General features: G+C 26.5%; 1 protein-coding gene across 1 annotated transcript; it reads left to right on the top strand.

Moving 5' to 3' along the window:
* The first annotated feature begins 49 nt into the window (after positions 1 to 49).
* shop (sulfite oxidase) lies at positions 50 to 27,897 on the top strand. Its single transcript, XM_043039435.3, has 10 exons — positions 50 to 407; positions 762 to 872; positions 2,143 to 2,342; positions 11,295 to 11,515; positions 15,057 to 15,247; positions 17,152 to 17,341; positions 21,003 to 21,197; positions 22,866 to 23,055; positions 26,551 to 26,828; positions 27,647 to 27,897. The coding sequence occupies exons 2-10, from the start codon at positions 784 to 786 to the stop codon at positions 27,809 to 27,811; spliced, it is 1,719 nt and encodes a 572-aa protein (XP_042895369.2). The 5' UTR covers positions 50 to 407; positions 762 to 783; the 3' UTR covers positions 27,812 to 27,897.
* Positions 27,898 to 27,979: the final 82 nt, after the last annotated feature.

Below are 27,979 nucleotides of genomic sequence, written 5' to 3' on the forward strand. Positions count from 1 at the left end.
TCCTTTAGCGAGTTCCAGTAAAGAAAATTCTAGTGGCAATGCATCTGATATTTTAATAATGACGCAAGTTCCTTCTGCGTGTTTACAGTTTTGTAATTGTCTCGTTATTTTGTAATCCCGGTGCTTTTATTTTTTCTTCTTTTTCTTCTAACTTATGCAATCAAAATTGATACTTAAACTATTCGAGAAAAATAAAATGCTTCTCTCGATCATGATATTTGTTATCTGTTGATAATGTTTTGCGATTATTTCTAAATAACCTTGTGAAAATTGAGAATTCTTTAACACTTGGTTATTCTTTTCAATCTCAATAAAATTTTCGTAATTGAGTGTCCTATCTATTAAACGCGTCTTTAGCCCGTGTAGTTAAAGAAAAGTCGTGACCAATATTACCTAATTGAAGAATGGTATACATTATTTATATTATTTAATTTTACAAAAACTTTAACATTTACTATTTAAGCTAGTTGCTTGTCGTTTAAAAATTTTTATGAGTTTTTATGTTTGTAAATAAAATCAAAATTTTTAATTATTGTTTACTTTTGTTCAATCATCGTTTCTGTTCGACCTGTCATTGTAAATGCTGGCCAATTAAAAAGTTGAAAGTAACGTCTTTGTATTTATAGATTTACACTGATGGCTCTTAGCCTACAAAAACTTTTCTCGATATATATGTAAAGCTATACATTCTTAGTAACTTTTCTTATCAGAATTTTTTATAATTAAATGTCTTTTTTTCTTTCTTTTATTCCTTCATTTAGAAAAGTTAAACTCAAAAACAAAATGTCTTGTTTTTTGTCAAGAAGAGTGATCCTAAAGGTAGCTTCGAACCAAACACTATTTCAACTTTCCAAATTATCATGTTCTTTAAAGTAAGTAAATTTTATAGTTATATGATGAAATTTCTCTTATGTAGATAACCCAATAATTTCAGCTTCCATTTTAGTCATGTTATATACTTTTGTTCGTATTCATGTTTTATTTCCATTCTCACATTTATGTTCCATACTTATTCTCAAATTCATATTCTAATTCTAATTGTCATACTCTTGTTTAAATATAATCATGTTCATGTCGCATGCAATCCTATAGTTCGTTTCTCATGTATTATTTGATATATTGGAAAATACTGTGTAATAGCATGTAGTGCATGACTTGAGACAAGATTATAAAATTAAAAGCCTAGTTGTGTTCTCTAGGCAGTGGCATACCTTTTAAAGTTAGTTTCTAGGATTTTTATTTTTTCAAGTAAACATGCAGTTGCAACTGAAATTAATGAAAATTGAAATGTTTAGAATTTTAAAGCAAGTTGTTATTTAGAGAGGCTATTAGAAAGTATTTCATGTTATGCACATATATATGTGTGTTATGCAAATATAATTTGAGAGACTAGTTTTTCTTTATAGTAATTTATCTTTTACTTTTTGAGCATAGATAATTTCATATTTGCTCTATTATCTTATACATAATACTTAATGATGCAATTTTTTTAAAAATCAATTTGATAAATTAATAAAGCAGGACCACTTTTCTAAAGTAATTAGGGCTTGATCTAGTTTATTTATTCTGAGTAATAATGATTTAGAAAATGGATGAAGTTACTACTTTCAGGTTAAGCAAAACCATACCAACCAGCTTTAGCATGTGCCAAAATTTTTATTTCTTAATATATTCTAGTTTATAACTGAATTAAGACAGCATATTGTTGAAATTGAGAAAAGAAAAGTTAAAAAAAAAAAGTGTGCATGTGAAGAAAAAGAAAAAAAAAAGATACAATAAAAAACTTTTTTATGAATTTCAGTTAATATAGGAATTCAAATGAATGAAGTTATTTAATTAATATATAAATTTGAAACATAAATTTTTTTTACTTTGTTTCTATATTGTATTTGAAAACCGGAAACAGAAGAAGTGCAATTAACAAATTGTTAATTTTGGGGAAAATTGAATTAAAACTAATAAGAAAAATGCTGGATGATGATGATACTGAATGTACAGTTTGTATGAGTTGAAAAGAAAAGAAAAGCTAACCAATCATTAATAAATCTTCAGCTTTATTTCATTGACTATCAAATTAATTCCAGTATTCAATTATTTTTTTATTATTTATTTATTTATATATTTCTTTTTTTTTCTTTCCAGATATTCTCAGTATAAATTTCCTTTCAAAAATGCTTCTGGAACATATAGTTTTAAACTAAAGCCTAACTTTTCAACTTCTTCGAAAGAAAATAACAGAACCAGTCAAAACCCTCGATTTTGGCTTGGAATTGGTTTGTTTTCAACCGGCGTTGCACTTTGGTATTTGAAGGATGTGAAGCTGTTAGCTGAAAAACGAAAGAGTATGGTAGAAATTTAATTTATTTAAAATAAGTACAAGTTTAATATAATCACTTTCCAGTTTATGAGTTGTGAATTATTTTCTTTTACATTTTTAGGAACATTTCTTGTTTGAGCTGAAAGGTATTGAATTATAGTTTAAATACTGTAAATTCAATTGTGATTCTTTGCAGTCTAATTGAATCTTCTCTTTATAATTATGAGCTCTTTATAATTATAATCTTAATACTTCTTATCAAGATCTTGTACAGTATAAATATGTACATTTGCGCATAATAGCAAAATGTACATAATGTACTTCGAAAATTTATATAATATAATATGTACATTTTTGATGCATCTTTAACTTTATTTTTACCTGGCGTACAATGCTTTTTTTTCCAAGTTTGTCTTTATAAAACGTAAAATACTTACGCAACAGTCAGTTGAGGTGGTCACAGAGGCATGATTTCAAAGTCAGTAGCATCATGGTAGTACTGGTCGTCTTCACTTCTTTGATAGGCTGGTACCCATCATTTTGAAGCTGGATGGGCTTAAAGCTTAGATATATATACTACAATGCCAATTGCGGTATTATAAAAATCATAAAATTGATATTTCTGATTTTTTACACCGTGCTTGCACATTATTTGTGTAAGAATATTAACGTCATGATTTTATTTCCATAAGTTGAATTAACAATTTTATAATTCAGAGTAAAAAACTTTATAAGACATAAATAAAATCTAAATTGCTTACTAAAATTTTTTATTTTCTCTAATTATATTGTAAAAGGGATTTTATAAGCTTATGTTGAAGTTAAATTTTTAGAATAATTCTGATGATTCATGTTATATTTTTTTATTATTAATTTATATTTAGAATTAAAATTGAATTTTCCATTTAAAATAACATAAAACAATTTTAGAAAAGACTGAAGTGAAAGGGAAAAATTAAGTGTTTCTGTAACGAAAAGTGTATTTTTGCGATGCTTATAAGTGTACTGTCAAAAACTATTTGAAAAGCATGTACAGTCCGCAAAAAAAAAAACGAATCACCCTGAATAACTTTCGTTCTAATGATCGGATTTTCACGAACTAAGTGTCAATCTTAATAGTTCCTGGGGGTGACCTCAAATATGCTAATTAATTAGTGCTAACTATTAATTAAGTTACGAAATCAGACACAAAAACGTACTTTCTCTGAATAAACATGCATTTTTTTTTACATATTTGGATTTCTTATCTTCAAAATATAGGGGGTAGCCGCAATCTGGGAAATGTGGTCCCCATAGTTTGGTCAGGAGAGCGATTCAAAGTTCGTTCCCCTTAATGTTAATTTCGCTTTTTGCGTTTTCAGTCATATTTTCAAAACTAATGAAGCAATTCAAAAAAATTTGCACCCACTCATAAAACTCATTTACCCAAAGATAATTTCATGCAAAAAATAATTTTTAATAATTATTTATTATTTTTTATTATTTAATTAAAGTGAGGATGAAAAAATATTGAATTATAAGGTATGAATTTTTTTATACCATATTAATCTACATATTTTTCAATTGAAAAATCTAAAGTTTCAACTGTTTTTATTTATTAGAAGCTGAGAAAAATTAAAATTAATTATTTTTAAAAAAATAATTTGGCGACAATAAAGAAATAACTAATTGGGGCGATTAATATTAAAATGTGATAAACTTCGGAGGAACTGGACTTCGCGTGCGTAGCGTAAAATTTCATTCATATTTTTTCGCTAATAATCGTTTGCTAATCTTTTTATTTTTATTTCTTTCACACTATGAAATACGATGTTTCTTTTTTAGTCATTTAATAATTTATTTCCAATTTAGTAAAGAATTTTGAATAAAAAACACTTTATTCAACAAATGTCTAGTTTTAAAAAAGCGTGCTTCTGATAGAATACACCAGATTGTGCTTATTTAATGTGATTATTTTTTATTTTTTTTATTTTGTTTTTCAATAACTGATACAATTTCAATAATATACATACGTATGCATAGATTTGGAATAATATATTTATCAATTTCTTGAATATATATTTTATAAATATTAATAAAAATACGTAGTCAACATTTTTAAACATCTCTCACAACATCGCAAATTTCTCAACATCTTATAGGGTAAACTAAACAATGAAGGAACACTTAAGCTTAGCTTGCCTTTAAAAAAAATTCATAAAAATTTCAAAATTTGTAATTTCAGCTAAATGATGGTTTCGACATATTTGTTATTAAATGCAAATTATATAAAAAAAGTTAGATAACTTACATAATATTGTTTTAAGCTTTTGGTGGTTTAAATAATAAGTAGTAAGATGACCAAGTGAAGGAACAGTTCTTACCAGTGAATAAGCACTAAATTTTCCAGAGAATGAACACTTAATTTTGATAATGTTTGATGCTCGTTAGGAATCCATAGGCCACACAAATGTCTAAAAACAAGATTTTTCTTGGAATTACGACATATAACCATAGTTAATGTGGAAAATTTTACTTTTTTTTCAGTCATGGAATGGAAAGTAAAATATGTTTGAATACATAATTTTAAAAAAATGTTTTTCATTTTTTTCTCACAGTTTAATAGTCCGTTCTAAATTATGAATGTTTATCATTGTGTAATTTGATGATGTTTTTATTATTATCATAATTCGATCATTTTTTGTTTACTCTTATCCCCATATTTTTTAAGCTTTTTTTTTAATCTTTTTAAGTATTTTTTTTCTCTTCGTCATGAGTAATTTTTTTTCTTGATTTAACCTTCCTTTTTTCTAAATTTTTGGCCAATGTAAATGTATCTTCGAAATTTCTTTTGATTTTCCAGAATTCCTCACTGGATAATAAATGAGAAAAAGGAGTTTCACAGTTTGAGTAAAACCCATCTCTCATTGACTTATATCTAGTAGTTACTTATGAAACCAATCGTTTTTGCAACTAACAATGCCTCAAGAGGATTTATCTCAAAATCGGTTTTCAAGATACTTTCATTATTAATGTTAGTTGTCTCAGCTTCAGAGCCAAAATTTGATTATACAATTGTTCTTTTTGAAATAAATTCTTCAATATTGAGAAAAGCGCAGGCTATTGGATATTTGGGAGATTAAACTTTTCTGTCAATGTTCTTTTAAAAATTTGCAACATAACTTGTGAGATTTCCTTCTCAAGCTTCTGAAGAAATAGCGCATCGTTACTCTCGAAGCATGTGTTTTGTTGATAAGTTGTCTTGCTCATTAACTCTTGGTGTCTGTTTTGCATGCATTTGTTACAGTCAACGTTTTCTACATCGAATGAAAAAATATCGCATTTCATAAAAGCATTTTAACTTCATCAGTTGATGCCTCAAATCTTATTTAAAAATGGATGTAAAATTTTCTAGACATATTGTTTTACAATTCTTTTGTTTTCAAGATCTAACGAGATTTCCAAGAATTACGTAGAAAACTAAACCAGAAAATTTGTTTTGAGGAACAAAACTTGCTCAGTTTCAAATTGATATGAGATTTATACCTATCCAGAAGAAGCAAAATTAGGAATTTGATTGCATTTTTAATTAGCCATGGGTAGAAACATTTGCAATATATTTGTAAAATGTTGCTGCGGTCATCGTTTCATTTCATGAATAGCTTTTACCAATGAAATATGTAGCAGGGACTGATTCTGTAATATCTCTACGAATTCTTCTGTAAGGAAAAACTACCAATGGAGGTTCTTTTTCTTTCCTAGGTACTTTAGAATATAAATCCTTATAATTTTTAAGGCCGCAGATTTTTCCCGTTTAAGGGCAGTATTCAACTCTTGTTTCATTCGCATTGTAAATGCAATCACTTTATAAAAGGATGCCAGGGCTACTTCCCTCCTAAAGATTCTCTGAAGTTCTTAAAACCAGTATTTCGAATATTATTCTCTAAGGGAAGTTTTGCCTTTTGAAATTATCTTCGCATTGCACTGAGTTATGGGTGGATGTCACCTTAAAAAAACTTCACCCATTTTTCACCTAGATAATTGTCTTTAAATGGATTTTTCCTACCAGTTCCCGTTAGGACATTAAAGACGGCAATAGGATAATAATTTAGCTAATTATTGGCACAAAATCCTGCAAAGATTCCATTCAAGCTTTTATTATTATATTCAGTTGTTATATTTAGTTAATAAACATAGTTTATTAAAGAGTCTAAGGTATGATGTAATAACTAATCACTACATTTATAAAGATAAATAATAAATTAATTATTATTATAATTCTTTAAATAAATTTAGCAATTAAATTTGCATATTTAAATGAAATAGTTATAGGAACTATTCATACAACATTTAACTGAATTTTAGGAGTCCTCTATGTCGCTGAACTACTAATTATCCAAGTAATATCATATTTCACACATACTATTCATTCACTGGGAAATCTATTCTCAGTGAAGGAACATGCCTGTTCCTTAACTGGTTAGAAGTTGTTTTTTTAATTTCTAACATAATTTTGATTTATAATATAACAAAAGGTACAAGAAAATTAAAATTTTTCTTTTATTTTCATTAACTTGAAAAAATCCCAGTAAAGGAACACTTGTTTATACATTGGTTTTTCATCGTTCTGTAATCCAGTTAATAAACACCCCCTAATCTCAGTACTTGCTTATGTTATGATGCTTAAAATAAATAAAACGTTAATTCAATGACCATATTTTGAATTCTTTTTTTCACAATGAAAAGAAAAAGCATTATTATATGCAATTAATTGTAGTTTAAACGGATAACAACAAACACTGACCTTATAATTTTGTCAAAGAAACAAGGCGTTGAACAGATACTAACAAATTCAAAACTTTTTCCAGAGAAGACTCAAAGACCAGATAACTAAATGCATTGTTAAAGAACTTCCTATTGTTAGGTAGTAAGCTACTCTTACCAATCAATCTAAATTAAAACGTTTAAAATCTTATTTCTAAGAAATATCTATGAAATGCTCCTTCATTTGTTGGTTTTCCTTATATCATCCTAATCTTAAAAGAAATTTCCGGAAGTGTATCGCAGAACTATTTTACCAACTATTTAATAAAATTTTAACATTTTAAGATTCTTATTCTTTTCCATTTTACGTTTATTATTTCTTCATTAATATACTAATAATTTTTTGGAACTTTAATTTAGATTTTCTTTAATTTAGGTTTCCTTTTCAAATTATAGTCAAGTTTTTTTTAAAGAATTATTGTCTGCTAGCTAAGAATAAAACCTTGTTAAGAAATTAAAAACATTCAGCTGTTTAAAATTATTTAATGCAAAACAGCTGATTATTTACTTAGCATACTATTTTTTTGAAAAAAGAATATAAATTGTTGATTGTCTTTTTTTTTTGTTTCTTGTGACTTCAACTTAGATTATCTAAAATAGTGTTGATGTTTTATAAGTCACTACAAAGAGGATAAAGATACCGAACATAAAAAGCTGTGGAATACGTAGCCAATTTTTTTAGTGTCTTAAAATATCTCAGTATCTTAAATGTCGTCCTACTATCTTAGTTATGAAATTAAATTTTTAATTTTCTGACCACGTGTGATTCACTAATTATTTCATTATATCTTTTACTCTTTATGATACCAAGTAGATTTTTTTTCCTGATAATACACTAAACTATTTAGTTTAATCTTTTACTTTAGCATGATTTCCAAGATATTATTGTAGTATAATTTGTTATCAGGAAAATGCCTTACTTTGCTAATCAGGAAATACTAAAAATTGAAATTTGTAAGGATTCCGAAGCTGTGCACACAATACACAATTTCCGACCTTATTTTAATAAAAAAAAATTAAAAAAAAAAAAACGTGGCAAGTAGGCTAACATACTTTTTACAGAAACTGTGAAAACTAATTTTTCCTATATTTCGTCAAAAGAGGATAAGAATGATATTGCTCCAAGAGACCTACTCAATAATTTCGCTATTTCCAGAATGAAATCTGTTTGATCGAAACATATTATTCCTTGAAAATTACACGAGGGAAAAATTAACTTTTATTATTTATCTAAGCTTATTCCATTTATTTAATGATAGCGGTATTAAGGTTAAGGATATGCGTCGGAAGCTCCGTTTATTATTATACTATAAATGCATTAAATCATGTAGCTTGAATAATTTATTTTAAGTAAATTATTTAATAATTTTAAGCAAATAAGGGTGTAAAAATAAACTCGATCGAAATACTCCGAAATTATACCCTGAAATATATGTAGAATAAACTTTGGAATCGATATATAAAAAATATCTTTTCAAACAACTTCGAGTAGGACGGAAACGCTAACTTGTTTAAAAAAGTTGTCCTTGTTACTATTTAATTTCGATTCCTGGTACTAGGGGACATTCCATTTTCACATTCGACTTTTGAAATTTCAATTGTAAACGGAATTTTTTTATGACCTTAAACTAAAATGTTAAGGCTTGCAGCAAAAAAAAAAAAATTTTTTTTTACTGCATTAATGTTTTTACAAAGTAGTGAATTATTATTTTTTCAATCTAAGAACCTGTGCCTATAACATATGTAAAACTTATTTTAATATCGAGTGAAATAATTTAATATGTTGTGTAACTAAATGGATAATCCCAAGAAACTGAATCGAAAATATAAAAACTTCATTGATTTAAAAAAATAATAGATGATAATAAAAATAGACATGTTTTGAGCGTCCAATAATAAAAGTCACAAGTTATCCAAGCCTGACAAGTCTTTAGAATGGTCGATTATATTTGAAAACTCGAAACATGTCGACTTTTACTTCCCTCTTCATATGTTTTGAAGCCAGTTGAGTTTTTATCGTCAATTATACTGTTTTACATTTGGGTCTTGATCATTATTTTGATAAGGATTTTACACTAGTTAAAGTAAACATATGCATTTTAATATTTTATCAGGATTCATATGGTCTTTAAAAATGTAAGAACATCAATATTGTAAAAGTTATATTTAACTTAAAAATTAACATTTTGACACCAGATATTTTGAGTTAATGAAATTAAATATTTTATCTCTTAAGCTTTTGTGCCCCCATTTCAGTATCTTAAGGATCTTACGAGCTCTGTTTAAAAAGAGAGCATCAGATATATATAAGAAAACAAAAATAACCATAGTAGCAGTATTTGGTGGTAAATGTAGCTTATCGTAATTGAAGAATATGCTGTGCGACATTTTATGGTGAATTTGCGAACGTATAAGTTTCAGAATGTATCGAAACATGAGGATGCTATTTGCTAATCATCTTTATCCAAAGGAAACGATGTAACCTAAATATCTAGTAGAATGAAGCGATTTTTTAAGCAATGAATCCTACAATTTGCAACATATTATTTCAATATCTTATTCTTAAACATAACATATTTCAATCTTTTTAAAATGCCACTAAACATTCAGCAATTCCTTGAGTTATAGAAAAAAGAAATATCGTATATTATAGAAAGCCTTGTGAATGTGCATTAGAATTATTATACAATCTACATTTTATTTTTCAAGCACTTTTTCTTTCCTCAAACTTTCTTGCCTAGAAGACTCGATTAAAACTGTAAAAATGATTATCCCTAAAATTTTGTATATAGCTATAATAAGTTATGCTCATTTTATTTTAGTATAAAATCCTCGAATAAATATAGTAAAAACAGTGTAATCTAAATAATATCAGATAAAAAGTTCATGTATTTAAATTCTAAAAACTATCATAAATAATTTATAAATCGATTCAAATTTACTTTTCAAAGGAGATTAAAATAATATTTTTTTTCCTTTTTGGACAGAAATCCCCTAAAAAAATTGTTTATGGCCTGGAAACTTCGAGATATTTTCTATTAACAATAAATTAAGCCCCTCCGAGCAATCACTGAACATTATTTCAATTTTTTTACTATTAGAGTTTGGTTGCGTAGCAACCTAGTAAAATTAAGCACTCCTCTTTTGAATTAGTCAATGGGTTATCTTAAAATATTTATTTGCGCAGGCGACTTTTTTTGGCGGTTTTCTGGACTATCGCCAAATATATAAACCTTTATTGCGGCCCAATTTACCACCCAATTTTTTTAAAATTTTGTCTACCCCCACTAATTCAAGGGTCTAGATTCCAAATATGTAAAAAAAATTATATGTTTATTCAGAGAAAGTACGTTTTTGTGTCTGATTTCGTAATTTAATTAATAGTTAGCACTAATTAATTAACATATTTGAGGTCACCCCCAGGAACCATTAAGATTGACACTTAGTTCGTGAAAATCCGATCATTAGAACGAAAGTTATTCAGGGTGATTCGTTTTTTTTTTTGCGGACTGTACACTAATGAAGAATATACTTAGATACTTTTTTTCAATCAGTGATTTTATTATTTGATTTAATTATATTATTTATTTTTTAAGATTGTTTTAAAAATATTATATAATATTAACTAGTAAGATATTGTTTTTTTCTGGGCATTTTTGATTTAAGGGTTTCAATAAATTTAATTGTAACTATCCTTTATTTTTATTATGTTTTAAAAATTTATTTTCCTTGACAGCTTTTTAAAAACAAATATTTTGTGGTTTATCACAGAAAAAAAGCTTTTTTTTATGAAGATATATAGTTTTATTCTTAAATAAATTTATTGAAAAATAAATTCTTAAACTGATATTTGCATTCATTATTATGAATTCACTTAATCTATATTTTTTTATTCTATAGATAGATATAATTTTTATAAAAAATAAAATGTGTATATTTTTTTGTTCTTTATTAATAATATTTGTTAATTTTTTGTGAATATTTTTCTTCTATACAGTAAATAGTTTTTTTTTTTTTTTTTTTTTTTTTAATTTTTTTTTACATAAAATATTATCAAATCAATAACTACCAATTACTATCAAATTTTTAACCATTATATTATTATGTTATTCGACAATACATTTTTTAATGTTAGTTACAGTTTATATTTATAATTTTAATTGCTTTTTAATAGATGTAGCTGGTGTTGAAATTACTGGACTTCCTGAGTTTTCAGCTGATGAAATTTCAAAACATGATAGCATAGAAAAAGGAGTTTGGGTCTGTTTCAAAAGTGGTGTTTATGATATTACAGATTTTATCTCCAAGCATCCTGGTGGTGACAAGATTTTGATGGCTGCTGGGGCATCAATTGAACCGTTTTGGGAGATATTTGCTGTTCATAAAAGTGAGCAAGTATGTTAAAATAATCAATAATTCAAAACTGAGAAAGTAAACACTACAGAGTCATATACATAACTTAAGGACATTAACCAACACAATTAATGAAGTTATAATTATTCCAAAATTTTCCATTAATTATTATGTTTTATCCTTCCCAGTAGCTTTAAAATATTAGATTAAGCAAAACACTATTTTAGTAGTTCATCTCATCAAAACACACATAATTGCATTCAGTATCATTTGGCATGATGCTATTGCATCCGGCCAATTCATGTTAGTCAAAATTTACCAGAATCAATTTTCGTTTTGCTAAAAAAAGTTAGTTAATTTGATTTAAAAGATTACAATACAAAGAGGCATGATTTCAGGGATGAAATAGGCTATTTTGTTGTGAAAACAGCGACCAGACCATGAAATCAAAAAGAAGAAGAAAAATCAAAACAGCATACTATTTTTTTATATCGATTGTTGATCTAGGGGACCACTGATAATTATTTTATGATGGTAAAATTTTAGTTGTTTCAGACCAAAAGACCACCATCAATATGGTCCTAAACTATATGAGCATGTAATGAATTGTACAGATTATTGGACCACATTCATTTAATACTTCAGCTTGGGTAACACATTTTCTTAACATTTCTATATATTGTCATGTTAATAATCATTTTTGTAAATTATTGCTTAAGATCAACAAAATTGAGCAAAATATTTTTTTTTGTGTGTTACATATTTTCTAATATTCATCGACAATAAGTGTTAAATCACACCTTGTATGCAGGCATAACTGACATTTCGCATTGATTTAAATACGTGAAGGAAAGAAAATTAGTTATAGGCATAAAATACTCTAATTAGTTTGTAATAATAACATTATTAACATGTTCTCGAAAGTTTCTTTAATTTAATTCCATCAAATGTTTTTATAATTTTAAAGGGTTCCATTAACATCAAATAAATTTAAGTCCATTTCATGTCGACAGAAAGCAATCTAAATTTTTGTGATACTTTTTAATCATCGCAAATAATGCAAAAATCGTTAGATTGCTTCCTTTATTAGTTGAAAAATTTTCAAATTTGACAATAAGGATTGAGTAAGTTTGTTTTAAATTTCTGAAATGTCATGACAAAATGATGGTTTATAACACTTTACCTTCTGTAATGTTCTTAGAAATGTTGAAGGAAAACTGAGTTTTTAAAAATTTCAGAGTACATGTTTTCTTAAAACAATGTAAAAAAAAAAGCATTTGTGTTCGTGTAAATTTTTTTATAGCATATTGAATATTTAAGAAACGTGTTTAGGTATTTATAATAAAGTATTTTTAGTTGTGAATCTTGGGTACCATCTTGAATTACTATTTTATTTTCTTATGGGGTTGATTCATCACTAGATGTCACCATTATAGAGTTTCCCGGGATAACCACATAAGCATCTTGGTTTTGAATTCCTATACCAAAGAACTCATGAATTTATATCAAATAACTAAATAAAACAAAAAAGTGATTTTTTATGAGTCAGTATCACATTAAATTTTTCCTAAATCTTTATTATTAATAGCAGTTGCACTCAAAAAAAATTTTCTCTCAGGTATAAAAATCAGAGTGTTATCACATTTTTTTTTCTTCAATCAAATTACCTAATTGCTTTGCTGCCAACTTTCTACTCTTTTTGTTAAAATTTATTTTAGTGGTACCTAAGTTTATGTTTAAATGCATTATTTTATATTCATTTGAACTTATCCCCCCCCATAACAACATTTATAAGTTCATATGCAATGTCACTTTGCTTTATCTCTTTTGCTTTTAAGATATTTCCAAAAATACCAAAAATTCTGAAAGCTTTGGTTTTTAAATGCCTACCATTCTATTAAGTATTTTGCAAAAAGCGTAGTAGTTGTAAGGCCTGTAATTGTAATTTTAAATTAAAAAATAAGTGTATAAATAATTTAGCTATGTTTTTTGTTGAATGAAAATAGAAAAGTAATAAATACTTTAAATAAATGTAAAATTTAAAAATTTAGAATGTAATTTATTAAGTATATTAAATTTTTATAAGTATGAAAAATAAATTATTTGATCTGTATTGCTGAATACGTAATTAAATAGTTTCTATGGCTGAATGAACAAATAATCTGCAATGTTTAAATATAAAAGGAAAAATTATTGAAATTTTTCTTATGGATACTATAAAAATATTAATAAGAATGATATGTAATTTAAATCTATTTATACTATATTAATAATATGTTTTATATTATTCAGAAATATTTCATAGTGTAGCTTTTCTTTTAAATAACATTAAATTTATTCTATTAATTTACACATAATTCTAAAAATGTGCAGTTATAAACATTTGGAAGCATATTAGTTTTTGAAATATTTTTTGTAGAACGTTTAGCTATTAGCTCAGAATTGTTCTGATCTTTTGCTGTAAAACGCAGTATATAACTTAGGTGCTTCAATCGCAAATTCAGTAAACATGAACTTTACAATTTTGATTCAGAAATGAAAGAAATTGAAATATTAATAATTCAAAAAGGAAAAACCTGCAGTTTAAAAGTTGAGGCTACAACTTTTAACCGAAACATAAGTTTTTATTTTTTGTCATAAATGGCATTTGTGTGGCTAACAAACAATACAATTTGCTTAAAACCAGTTTATAAAAATATATATTTTGTTTATAAATCATTAATTTGTCTGAAATTTTTAATGTTAAAAAGAAAATCCAACACCGCAAATTAGATTTAATAGAAGGATAATGGAAGCTTACCGGTTTTTTAAATTTCTGTTACTTTTATATACCTTATTTATTTCCCTTTGCAATAACTTAATTAAATTGTTTAATGTATTATTTATTAATAACTTTAAAATGTTCCAAACATTTTTTTTATACATTATCTCATTTGCTTTTAAAAAAGAAAAATGTATTTAATAAATTATATATCATTGATATCAAAGATCATTAAATAAAGTGCTAATTTTAATTAAATAACTTTTTAAAAAGTTTATTTGTTTGGGTATCTTATACATTAAAGGAATCTGAAATGAAAAATCTGTATAAAAAATTTGCTGAATAAGCGTATCAATAAACTTTGTAGACCAAAATAATTCCATATTTAGAATTTGATAACTAGTTACTTGCTGATAATTAATATTTTCATGCAAAAATCATTATAATCATCTGAATCACACATAAATCAACTAATTATAATTTTTTTAATTTAATTTTACATCATTCAGTTAATTATGGAAACAGCAATTAACAATTATTAAAAACTTTTACTCTGCAATGTCATCAATCTATTTCATAAATATAAAATAGTTTCAAAAAAAGCATCGAAATGAGAATATAAATACTGTTAATAATTTTACATCTATTGCCGGATTGTAAATATCATGTAACTGTGAAGTAACTCTCTTGGCTCAGAAGGCTTTTTGTGTTCTTTTGAAATTAATGAATAATAATTTGATTAGTGTCTACAGTAATAAATTTATGTTTTATGTGCATTTATGAGATTTATGTGCTATTTTCTTATATTTAATATTTTTTTAGGTCATGGAAATGTTAGAGGAATATCGAATAGGAAATTTGAGACCTGATGATAGAGGTTTAAGTATTGATAAGTCAAATGATCCTTTTGCTTTAGACCCGAAACGACATCCTGTGTTACAGCCTCGTTCAAAGAAACCTTTTAATGCTGAACCACCTGAAGATCTATTAGTAGAAAATTTTTTGACACCAAAGTAAGAATATTGTTATCCATTTATTTTCAATTTTTTAAATTTATGTGTTGAAATATTTATTACAAAAGCAATTGTATTCATCCCTGTGGCGGAATTTTTTCGAACTTTCTGCAACAATTCTCTCTAATATTAATACTTTCTGAGAGACATTTATTATAGTAGCAAATATATATACAACTAATTTAAAGTAACAGAAGTGCTTTTTGTTTACAAAAAGAAAGCCTTCATGTATAAAACAGAACAGTATATGTTTTTTAAAATTATAAATGTAAGAATTTTTTTTTAAATCTAAATATAAAAGAATACATATTCTAATGTTATTGGAGAGATTCTCCTGTTCTAAAAAATGTTTGTATAGCTAACCTTTTTGTAATTTTTGGTATTTGGAAGCTACTTTTTATAATGTCAATCTGAAATTCTAGCTAAAGTCAATCATTGCGAAAAAACTTTTTATTATTAAAAGGGAATAATAAAAAAAAAAAAATCATGAGCATTTTTTTTCCACCTATGATGGGTGAGAAAAGTATTTTTTGTATATAATTCTGCAGAAAGGGGGAAAAAAGTTATGTAGGAAAAAAATATGTTGAAAAATTCTGGAGATAAAAACCTCAAACTTCTTTGGTTCCCAAATAAAAAATCTTATACTAGGCAATATTCGGCGACAATGTCGCCCCGTCACCACGATTCTGCCAGGAAGGTATCCATAATATCTTTGTAAATGTGTGATATAATTTCCTTAATTTTGATTTCTTGTAAGTATACAACATGTTTTTTTTCTGTGATCTCTCACATTTCTTAGGCTCTCTTCCCCTTGCTCCTAACTGGCCATGGGGAATAAATTCATTCACTTCCAATGAACAATTTTTGGTGGCTGGGGGTGCCCTTTTGTGCTTCCCAGTTCCAACAGTTGAATAAAAAATTGCTAACTAAAATTCTCAATGTAAGATAGTTTTGTCTTGATCCATTTAAGGGATTTCTATTCTTTATTATATTTATATTTTTGAATTATGGCCATTTTCAATAATTAATAAATCAATTTTCCTTTGACGATTTTATTTATTACTCTGAGACAATTATCATGTTATTACATCCAAATTAAGATGTATCTGTAACAGCCAAGAAGTCAAATAATGCTACCTGTATAAATCCACTAATTAATTTTAAACAATCACTGTCATTATAATATATATATTTATATTTTTATCACAAATTTCTACAGTTATCTTTGAATTTTTTTCTGTATGATTTTAATAACTTTAAAAAAAATATCAGTGTAATTATTTCCAATTTTGTATTTATTTAACTATCATATTAATTTAGTTAAAATAGCTTTCAGCATTAGATTTCTGAATTTTCAAGTCCTTCTTCCAAGCAGATCTCTCTTTATCGTACATATTTCTCTCTCCTGAAGGTGCCTATTTTGTTAAATTTTACCTGAACTAAAATTCTGCTCAAAAGTAAAATATGTCATGCTTAAACAATTATTTCAGATCGATTATGAAGAACAGATGGAATAAATACATGGATTTTCCAAATTACAATTATTTTTTATGAATAGTTTTAAGGCTACTATAATTCTGAATAGAGTTGTGTCAAACATAAATGAATGTTACCAGTTAAAATGGGTCTGGGTACCCTGTACTGGGTAGTGATATTTTTTTGTCAAGGCTGGGTAATAACCTTGTAACATCTCTAGCTTTAAATCTTGTCTTCCTTAATGGTGGTTTTTCAGATCTTTTTTACTGTTTTTGTTTTTTTTCCTTATGCAAATATCATTTGTCATATAACTATGGAGCTCACTTTTTTCTAAAAAAAATTTAATCTTACTTTTAGCAATGATTCGTAAAATTTTAAGATAGGTGATTTGGGAATGCTTGTTATAGACTTTTGTTTTTTTATTTCAGTGAGGTATTTTTTGTTCGAAATCATCTCCCTGTGCCTCTAGTCGATCCTGATGAGTATGAATTAGAAATTGAAGGAATAGGTATTAAAGAAATCACTCTGAATCTCAATGATATTAAAACAAAATTTAAAAAGCATCAAATTACTGCTGCCATACAGTGTGCTGGAAACAGACGCACAGAGTTAAATGCTGTAAGTTAGCTGATTATTTCATTTGAAATTTTCTGTAAACAATAAAGTACAATAGATTTTTTTATTTAGTCTGTGGACATGAAGAAGAATACATTTATAAATTATGAATTTATTTTATTTATTAGACAAGTGATAGCCTAACATCTATTGATGTAATTTGAACAGTATTTATTTATTTAAAAAAAAAATTTAATTGGATACCAAGACGCAGAACTTTCTGTGACTTCCGGTATTGTTGCTTTCTTTCAAAAATTGACTTTGAATTTCAAATAATAGACCATAATTATTGCAGCTCATAAAAATGTGCATTCATAAAAAGCAAGTAACCATATTTACACACTGAAATTTTTTTTATAGTTAATAAATTAAAAATGTATGCAGTACTGTAAATCATGCACTAATAAGTATTGTGAATATTAATCACCCTTTAGCCATTTATAAAGATTTAACATTTTCCATCGATATTTTGTTTTTTAAAACGATAAAAATAATCTGTGGCTAAACACAATAATCTGCAACCAACACTAACATATTATATAGTTTCTGCTACTGGGCTTACATGTTGAGTTTGCTCATCCTTTTTCATTACTATTTTAAATATGCTTTAATTTCTATCAATGAAGTCACTAATAAATGCCTTTATTATAGTGAGGAAAATTTAATATTCTTAAAAATACTGCTTTCACCCTGAAAGCAATATTTTTAAGAATATTAATTTTTTCCAACAAACCAGTTTAATGATTCTTTTGTGTATTTTCTTACATTTTACTCTATTGCTTTAAAAATGGATAAAGTGCCTTTTTCCTCCAATGAACAAATCTAGGAATATGAATGAATCTATGGAGTTATAGTTAGTTTGTTAGAATTTATTTCATTATTAATTAGAAATTGTTCCGTCAATTTAAAATAGATTATGATATATTGATATCTTTGATGTAGAGAGCATTATCATTTGTAAGTGTTATACTACAAATGTTATCTTTTAATATACTATTTTAATGTTATTTTGTCATCTCTTAGTTTCAAGTCCCTTTAAATACTTAAATGTAATGATGCATCTAAATTCTTTAAGTTGAAATGACAATTTATCATTTTCATTAATCATTCATTATCAATATATGATTTATATTTTGTTATAATTTTGATTTAATGTAAATGCTTAAATATAAGGATGACATATCAAAATTCTTTGAATTTATTCTATTATTTATCATTGTTGTAATAATCACTGTACTTTTAAGCAACATGGCTCCTTTGAAAATACTGCATCAATGAATATAAATTTTTAATTCTTAGCAATTTAAAATGAAGAAGGAATAAAAAACATTTTATTTTGCTAAAATGTTACCATTAATAAACTTTGTATGTTGAACTTAATTCATAACTTGTAAGAAGTAGAATAAGAAGCTGGCATTAATTCTAATATTAGCTATTAGCTTGCTTTATGATCAATGTACCTTATCTCATGATATAATTAATTTTTCCTGAAATTATGTATTTGAAGGCTTAGAAAGTGTCAATGTTTTATACCTATTTGAAAACTTAATTTTTTACACATTAAAATTTAAGAAAAAATATTAGATATTTCTTTAAAACCTGGTTTGTATTATATTTAATAAAATATTGTATAAACTGTTTAAGATTGTATGAACTGTAGTTTTTTTTTATTGTATTTTCTTAAAAGTTATTTTTATTTTATTGTTAAGCATGTTTTATATTTAAAGTGATGTAGTTTTGAAATGCTTAATGGCAATACCTCCTTATAGTGGAAAACAAGTAAGTCAAAAGCTGTTGTTCTCTAATTAAAGGAATCATATAAAATTTCTGCATTCATATTTTCTTATATATAAGATCTTACTATCTATTTTACTTATGTACAGTATAAGTATTATGTACTTATCCAGCTATGTTTTAAAGTTTTTACTGGCAAAAATTATTTTAAAGGCAGGCATTCAGTAATGGAAAGAAATTAATAAAGATAATAAAACGTTTGCATATTGTATTATATTAGCACATGTAGCAGTTCATGACTTATTTTATACAAACAATACTTAAATTGCTTTTCAAATTTTTCATAACTATCAAACTGCTGCAGCATTTATGACCCATAATGTGATTTAATATGCTTTATTTTATTTAAAAATAATTGGCATATCTTATTTCATTAAAAAAAAGTTCCCTAATATGAAGAAAATAGCAAAATAAATAAATTAAACTTTTTTTAAGAAACTGTTTTCTTAGTTCCAGATTTGGAATTTTTTTTAAATTTTTAATTTTGAACTTTTATTTTTCAATAAAATAAAACATACCAAGACACTCTTTGATTAACTAAATTATTGGACCGCAGAAGTATATGATCTGTTCAAAATTTAAAAACTAATTTAAGTATATTCCTTATAGAAAATATGAAAGCAAAATTTTACTATGGTTTAGCATTGGGTGGCAACAGTCTTAATTCAAATTATTATTTAATATTTTTTCCAAAAATATCTCCTGTTCAATTATAGTGACTTTGAACAATATTTTTCATAATTTAATAGGGATATACACTGGTTCCTACTTCTCCTTCTGCATGTGCCTATCGTGGTCTAATCAGATAAAGCCAATGCTACCATTTCAGTCTAAATGTGAAGCATGGCAACTGGTAAAATTCTTACTGCAACTCTATGTGTATTTATGAAAAAAAAAATGCAACTGAAGCATGAATGTGTGATATTAAGTATAAAGTAATAGTCTTTGAAAGGGCAGCATATCTATTCATGTTTTAAAATGTGTGTACTCTCATCAGAAAAAAAAATACAGCTCAAAAATTGGAAATAAGTCTTGGAAAAGAAAATTTACATATTACCTAGTAAAAAACTATTTACCATCGTGTGCTTTTATTCAGGCTTTATTTACCAATAGGAGCTAAATTGAATGGCATGAGCTAGCCAATATCTCAAATGTTACTAGGTGATTATTTGAACTCAGAACCCTTTCCCTAGCAAGTTTCGGGAAATAGAATGACATAGGATGAGACATTAGAGATCATCAGTATATCAAACATTATGTTTTAAAATGAAATTGCACTGTAATTTGTACTTTAATTAAAATAGTTGATGAAAACATCCAAAGATTTCAAATGTTTCACAATACCATCTGTGTTTCCATATTGTGTTGTATTGTTTATTGTTTCTGTTATTGTTACACTTGTAATAAACACATTAATATACTTACAAAAGCATTAGAACTGTCCACTCCACATCACCTTTCTTACTAAATTAAATTTCAATTGTGTAATTAATTATTACACTATTGTGTAGAATATAATAACATATTTATCTAAATTTTTATTAAATGTTGATCTGATCTGATTCAACAAATTGTTTGATGCGGCATATCCTCCTTTGGATCTTGTGCTATAAAATGTTACATTCAATCAATCCATCTGCTTAGTATTTTCCCCTAATTTGTGCTTCAGTTATTACTTACACTAGAAATTACATCATATATTGCACTAAAATAATGAAAAGTATATATTGGATTGGAATTAACAAATTATCTTTGATAATTAGGACATATAATTAATTTTCAGTGTAGACTAGTTTTGTTTGTGTGATACATAAGCTTGCATCTATTCTTATTAAAAATATATTTAATTTTTTTCTTCGACTTTTTGTAGGTAAAAGAAGTCAAGGGCTTAAGTTGGGGTGGTGCAGCAATTAGCAATGCTGAATGGGCAGGAGCAAGATTATATGATGTTTTAAAATATGCTGGTGTTGATTTTGATGATCCGAAGATTCAACACATTCAATTTGAAGGATTGGATATGGATCCTGCAAACTGTCCATATGGTGCATCGATTCCTTCTATTAAGGTGATTTCTAAATTACTTCCAACTTAGCTTTTTATAAAATTGCTAAGATTCTGCTTTTCATCTGGAGGAGAAAATATCTGGTAACAGAAAAAGATTTTTGCTCTTTTTTAAAAAAAATACATTTTGCTATCAATTTAGCTTTTTGATACATTTACCTCTTTACCATAATTTTTTTTAAATCTAAACTGTTATCTTTTAATTTATAAAGACATATAAACATTTATTAACTTTAAGTACTTTAACATAGAACAAAAGGGTGTTAAGACATCATTGTTAAAGACATTTTTCACAGTTTATAAATTTATTATCTGCATCCATTTTTCTAAATAGTTATGGAAAAACCTTATACTACATTTGTGATGTGCATTAATGCAATTTACAACAGATGATACAATCTAGAATTCTTAAGAAAATTTCTTTAATTTTTAAGTATATTTTCTTTATTCACATAGAATGTTTCCATTAAATTTATTAATTAATAAATTATTATAAATATTTGTGATCATGGAAAACTTGTACGATTTTGCTGTACAATGTATGAGTTTGCTGTATTTTTCTAATGGCCACATTTGTAGCTAAAGTAAAAAAAAAAAAATTAAGTTTGATATGTGTTTTTAACTTTTATTTTTCTAAATGTACAATGTCGATCTTAATTTAATAAATCTGTCATTAACTGTAAGAAAATGGGAGAAAATATATAATCTATGAATTGTGTTTTTAGAGATTAGCAAAGTTAATTCAAAATTTATTGCATCATGTACAAATTTCAGTTCTGAATTTTATGATGAAAAAAAAAATTAAATATATTTACAAAGGAAAAAACTTAGCTTATTATTATTATTTTGCTAACTAAAATTTTAGCAAAATTAAAAAAAAAATTGATTCTAATATCTTTACTGCTTTTCTTTAACTTATAAGAAATTAGACAAATAGATGATTACTATTATAAAAATCTTACTAGGAACATCTTATTACAACATATTTTTCCTTGTCAAGAGGAAGAGCATATTTTTCCAATCAATGGTACCAAATTAGAAAGTATCATGTAGTCTGAAAAACGAATCTTGTAACAGAATTGAAAGCAATATGGGTTTGTCATTTTAAAAAGAAATACATCTTTTTGAAGGCACTCTCAAAATAATTTTATAATACTCAAGACTAAGCAAAGTCTTTAAAAATTTTTAATAGTCATGTGAAATTTTTTTTACAAGCTTAATATTTTTTCCCCCAGGATCTATTAATATTATTAAATTTTGATGTGCCACTTATCCTGTAAGCTAGATAGTTCTATATCAGCATTTTAGAAATTTGAAAAATCACTATTTTTTGCTATTTCATAGCTATTGATGTTTGAAAACAAAATTTGGTAAAATTATTCTTTATTCTACTTTCTATTATTTGGTTAAAGAAAAAATAATAAATTCTTTAATTTAGTAAATGATGTTTATTAGTTTAGTTGTTGAACAATTTAATTGTTTTCATTAATTTATTTGTTGAAAAGTTTGGTTGCTTTAATTAGTTTAGTTGTTGAAAAGTTTAATTATTTTTTATGTGTTTAGTTGTTGAACAATTTAATGGTTTTCATTAGTTTATTAGTTGTTGAAAAGTTTTGTTGTTTTCACTAGATTAGTTGTTGAAAACATTTAGCTTTATCAATTTATTTTCTAGGCCCTCGATCCTAAAAATGATGTACTACTTGCATATGAAATGAATGGTAAAGAATTGCCTAGAGATCATGGATATCCTATAAGACTTGTTGCTCCAGGAATTGTTGGTGCAAGGAATGTAAAGTGGTTGGGAAAAATCATTGTAAGTGATGAAGAAAATAAAAGTCATTGGCAAGTAAATGATTACAAAGGTGAGAAGCACAAAAAAATATTACATAATGATGTGAAGTTGACAACATTGTTTTATGCTATGATCTTGTGTAGTTGAAAATGTTGTTTCGTACAATGATTTGCAGAAATTTTATTAGAAAAGCACACATCATTTAGGATATTGTTATTATTGATTAAGAAATAAGGAACTGATTTAGTTTTTGCTTAGAACCTTTAAACACATAATTCTTTAAAGTACATTTTCTAAAGTGAGTCAAAAAATAAATATTGAGGTAATATAAGTAAAATATTAATTATTATATTACATTTTATTTTCGTTATCTTATTTACAATGTTCCACACTGTCACTGTTTGGTCTGATGCTCATATAATGTTACCATATGCTCAAAGAATTGTTATTTTAATTAGAAGAAGTTTTAACTTAAAGTTATAATGTATCTTTAAAATATGCAAAAGATATTATTATATTTCTTGCATCTTTAAATTAAAAAATTAATTTGGAATTTTTTATTTTGACAGGCTTAGAGTAGGATGATTTCTATGCTGTTAAAGATCGGCTCTAGAAGTTATTACTTGCTGAAATAGTTACTGTGTTAAAAATATTCAAATTATTTCTTTCTCCTCAAATGAAAATCTATGTTATTTTTTTTAAATAATTTTCTTCATTGTAAAAAGGGGCTAAAAATTATATCTCTTTACATGCTCAGGGCATGTGAAATTTGGAGAGGGTATATATTCTTTACCTTTATTGTATGACTAGGTATATTAATATTTAATTAGAAATACTGTAAAATACTGATTAAGTATACCTCAAATTTTGACCAAGATGTCAGATGAGACTATATATATATATAGAGAGAGAGAAAGAGAATCTATTATGTTTGTCATCAACAATTTATTAATAAATTTTTTTCTTTTTTATAACCCAGATTATACCAATTTTTATTACAAAAAAGCTTACTCTAATTGTTGTTCCTAAGTAACTAATCACTATAAAAGTTTATAGTTTTGTTTTTTGAGTAACATGTTGAAGGGCATGCACAATCGACAGTTACTTGAAAGAATTAGAAAAACGGAGCAAAAGTGTAACAAATTACTCAGTTCAAAAAACCAAAAAAATCATTGTCATGAAAAAACATTTTTATAAAAAAATTATGGATTGAATTATAGTATGAATCTATAAGATTATGGTGTCAAGCAGTAAATTTTCTTTAAGGTTATTAAAAAAAATAGACACTGCATATTAACAGACATAACTTTCTATATATTCACATTTTGTCTCACCTTGTCCAAAACAAAATTAAGTACTACAGCAATTAATTAAAATTAAATACTTTGACCTACAACCTAATTGGAAGATACAGTTTCATTTTAACTCATCTATATTTATTACTACTGAAAAGGTGCCAACTTATTCCCCCAATTTGCCTGACTTTTGTAATTGGAGACTAAAATAAATACTGAAAAGCAAATAAGTTTGGATTCTGTTTAAATTATATGAATAAGTAGAACAAACTACCTTTTAAACTTACTAGTGATAACTATCAAATAATGTACAAGATTGCTGTTTGTAATTAGTAATAATAACAGTTAATTCAAATAATAACTTCATATTATGTAAAATACATTAAAACTTGAGTCGTTTTTTGTTACTAGCTGTAAAAAATCGTAATTTAATTGTTACAACAATATTTCCTCATTGCTCTATAATTATCAATTGAAGCAATTTAGTAATAAGCTAAATTTTTTTCCAAAGCTTGACAATTTTAAAGAAAATGTTTTCAAAATATTGTTGTTATGTAAGTATTTTACAGATTTTCCCCCTAAATAGCAATATAATTTCCGGAAACATCTTATAGCCAGCATATGGAAATTGTGTTTTTCAACTAAAACACGATTGAAAGTTTTGCTTTTCCTTATATGGCTCCTATCCCAATGTTGTGCTAAAAATTTTTTTATCCAGTAATACTACAGAAAGTGGATGTGGACAATTCATTCTACAAATACATACGAAGCTCAGTAATGACCACCTTTAATATAAACTTTTAGAATTCTTATTAAAAATGAAGTAAAAGAAATTTACACATTAAGGGTCTCAAATTATTACATATACGAGGGTTGCTATTTATATTTCTGGCCTTGGCAACAGTAAGTCTTGCTAAGCGACCGCAGACGATTTTAATCGAAAGTTTGATATTTTTAAACATAAATTCAGCAGACAATTTACCATTATAGCTTCATTTGTGCTGTTGACAGTAAATTGAAAAGTTCTTCTCTTTCAAAAAATGGAATTGAATTGTGAACATTTTCGTGCCATTATTTTTCATAACTTTCGACGTGGAGTGTCAAGACAAGAGTGCTTCGATAAACTTAATTCTTTATTCAGCGATAAAGCGCCATCCTACAGCACTGTAAAAAATTGGTATAACGAATTTAATCGTGGTCAATGTTCGATCCAGGACGAATCCCGTGCAGGTCGTCCAAAATCCGTTGTTGTGCCAGAAAAGATCGATGCTGTGCGTGAACTGATAAAGCAAGATCGTCATGTGACATACCGTGAGATAGAGGCGTCTTTGGACATTAGTATGACTAGCATCAATAAAATATTGCATGAACATTTGAGCGTAAAAAAAATTTATTCGCGTTGGATCCCGCATAATCTGACAAGCGCTCAAAAAAAGGCTCGTGTCGATTGGTGCAAGGAAATGTTGGAAAAATACGTTCAAGGTACATCAAAGGCTGTGTATAACATCTACACAGGTGGCGAATCATGGATCTATGCATATGAGCCGGAAACAAAACAGCAATCAACTGTATGGGTCTTCCAAGACGAGGCAAAACCAACAAAAGTTGTTCGAAGAAGAAGCACATCGAAACAAATGATTGCCTGTTTCTTCGGCATTAACGGTCATGTGGCAACAGTGGCGTTAGAGCAACGCAGGACGGTCAATTCTGAATGGTACACGACCATTTGTTTGCCGGAAGTCATCGGAGAAATTCGAAAAAAGCAGAACAGGCGAATCATTCTTCATCATGACAATGCGAGCTCTCACACATCGACTCAAACAAAGGCATTTCTGGCGGAGCGAAAGATCGAACTGATGAGTCATCCGCCGTACAACCCTGATTTGGCACCCAGTGACTTCTTCTTATTCCCACACATCAAAAATAAATTACGTGGACAACGATTTTCAACCCCCGAAGAAGCGGTTGATGCATTCAAAACGCATGTTTTGGAGTTACCTCAATCGGACTGGAAAAAGTGCTTTAAAAATTGGTTCAAACGCATGCAAAAGTGTATTGATCATCATGGAGAATATTTTGAAAAACAATAAAACAAATTTCGATACTACATATTTGATGATACTACATATCAGATTTATAAACAGAACATACAGTTTATGAGTCATACTGATTACAATCCTACATATCTCTTAAATTTATGTAAATTTACAAACCTTACAATTTTGATGATTGAAATTTATGAAACATTCAATTTTGCTCTTTTGTTTTAGGATTTTCCCCATCAACGACCTGGGAAAATGTCGATTTCTCTTCTGCGCCTGCTATTCAAGAGCTTCCTGTTAATTCAGCCATTTGTAAACCCTCTGAAAACAGTAATGTCACTTTGGAGGATAATTGTTTGAAAGTAGAAGGCTATGCATGGAGTGGAGGGGGAAGGAAAATAGTGAGGGTGGATATCACTGTTGATGGTGGGAAAACATGGCATAAAGCTGATTTGCAACAAGATGACAGTCCTTTATATAAATGTTGGGCTTGGACTCTGTGGAATGTAAGTTGCTTTTAAATATTGTAACTTATTTTAGTCTTATTAATGTACGTGTGAATATGTATAAAGCTTCCAGATAATGTGCATGCCTCTTCATCACTATTATTTTGTATATTAATTTTTCTTACTATAGTTCTGGTCATCTTGGTAAAAAATAATCTTATTTACAATTTATCTTGTTTTAGTACAATAATGATATAATTTTTATTATACTTATGATAAAAATTATATAATTATTGTGATTAAAATTATATACTAATTTTTATTACATATTAAAAAAAATAACTGATATTTGATTGATAATAATTGATATTCAAAATTTCTCTCAATTTTTACATCTAACAAATTATTTATCATACAAGAGAAACTGTAAAATCAAACTAAAATCTTTACTGAGTAATTTTATTTGCTAGTAAGCAAAACTTTTCAGTGATTTTGTATGGAGACAAAAGATGTAAAAATATTACATTAAACAAACAATAGAACCTTTAATTTTTTACTATCAGAATACATATTCTGGAAATTTATGAGTTCCGATTTTGAATTAATATATTTATTTTAAATAATTATGATCCTCCTATAAAACAATTTAATTGCAATAACTAATAATGTTTTTAACCAGATAATTATTGCATTTGACGGAGAAAAAAAATATGTAAGAAATCCTGTTTTTCAACTTCGTATCTTAATAAATTTAAAAAACATAATCTAATAAAATTTATAAAGGAATAATATTGAAATGTTTTCATTTCTAAAACATAAAATGTCTCTTTTTTACTATCTTTTTAAACATTCCTGTTTTCTTTTTCTCTCGTGTTTAGGCAAAAATTCCGGTTGATGTCCAAGGGGTAACTGATTTACAAATTATATGCAAAGCTATTGATTCATCCTATAACAATCAACCAGATTCCTTCCCACCTATATGGAATTTACGTGGGGTCTTGGGTAATGCATGGCATAGAGTAAATGTAAAAGTTTGTAAATAAATAAAGTTTTTATTTATTTTGTTATTCATGTATATATGTATGGATTTATATGAATTAAAGAACAATAAAATTTATAACAAAACTTTCTTAATAATATTTATTATTTATAAAATTAATCTACATAGTAATTACTACTTTCTTAATATTTATTATAATACATTAATCTTC

Source organism: Parasteatoda tepidariorum, chromosome 6 (assembly GCF_982258835.1).
Source record: "Parasteatoda tepidariorum strain Cologne lab strain chromosome 6, Ptep-v5.0, whole genome shotgun sequence".
NCBI classification, from domain to species: domain Eukaryota; kingdom Metazoa; phylum Arthropoda; class Arachnida; order Araneae; family Theridiidae; genus Parasteatoda; species Parasteatoda tepidariorum.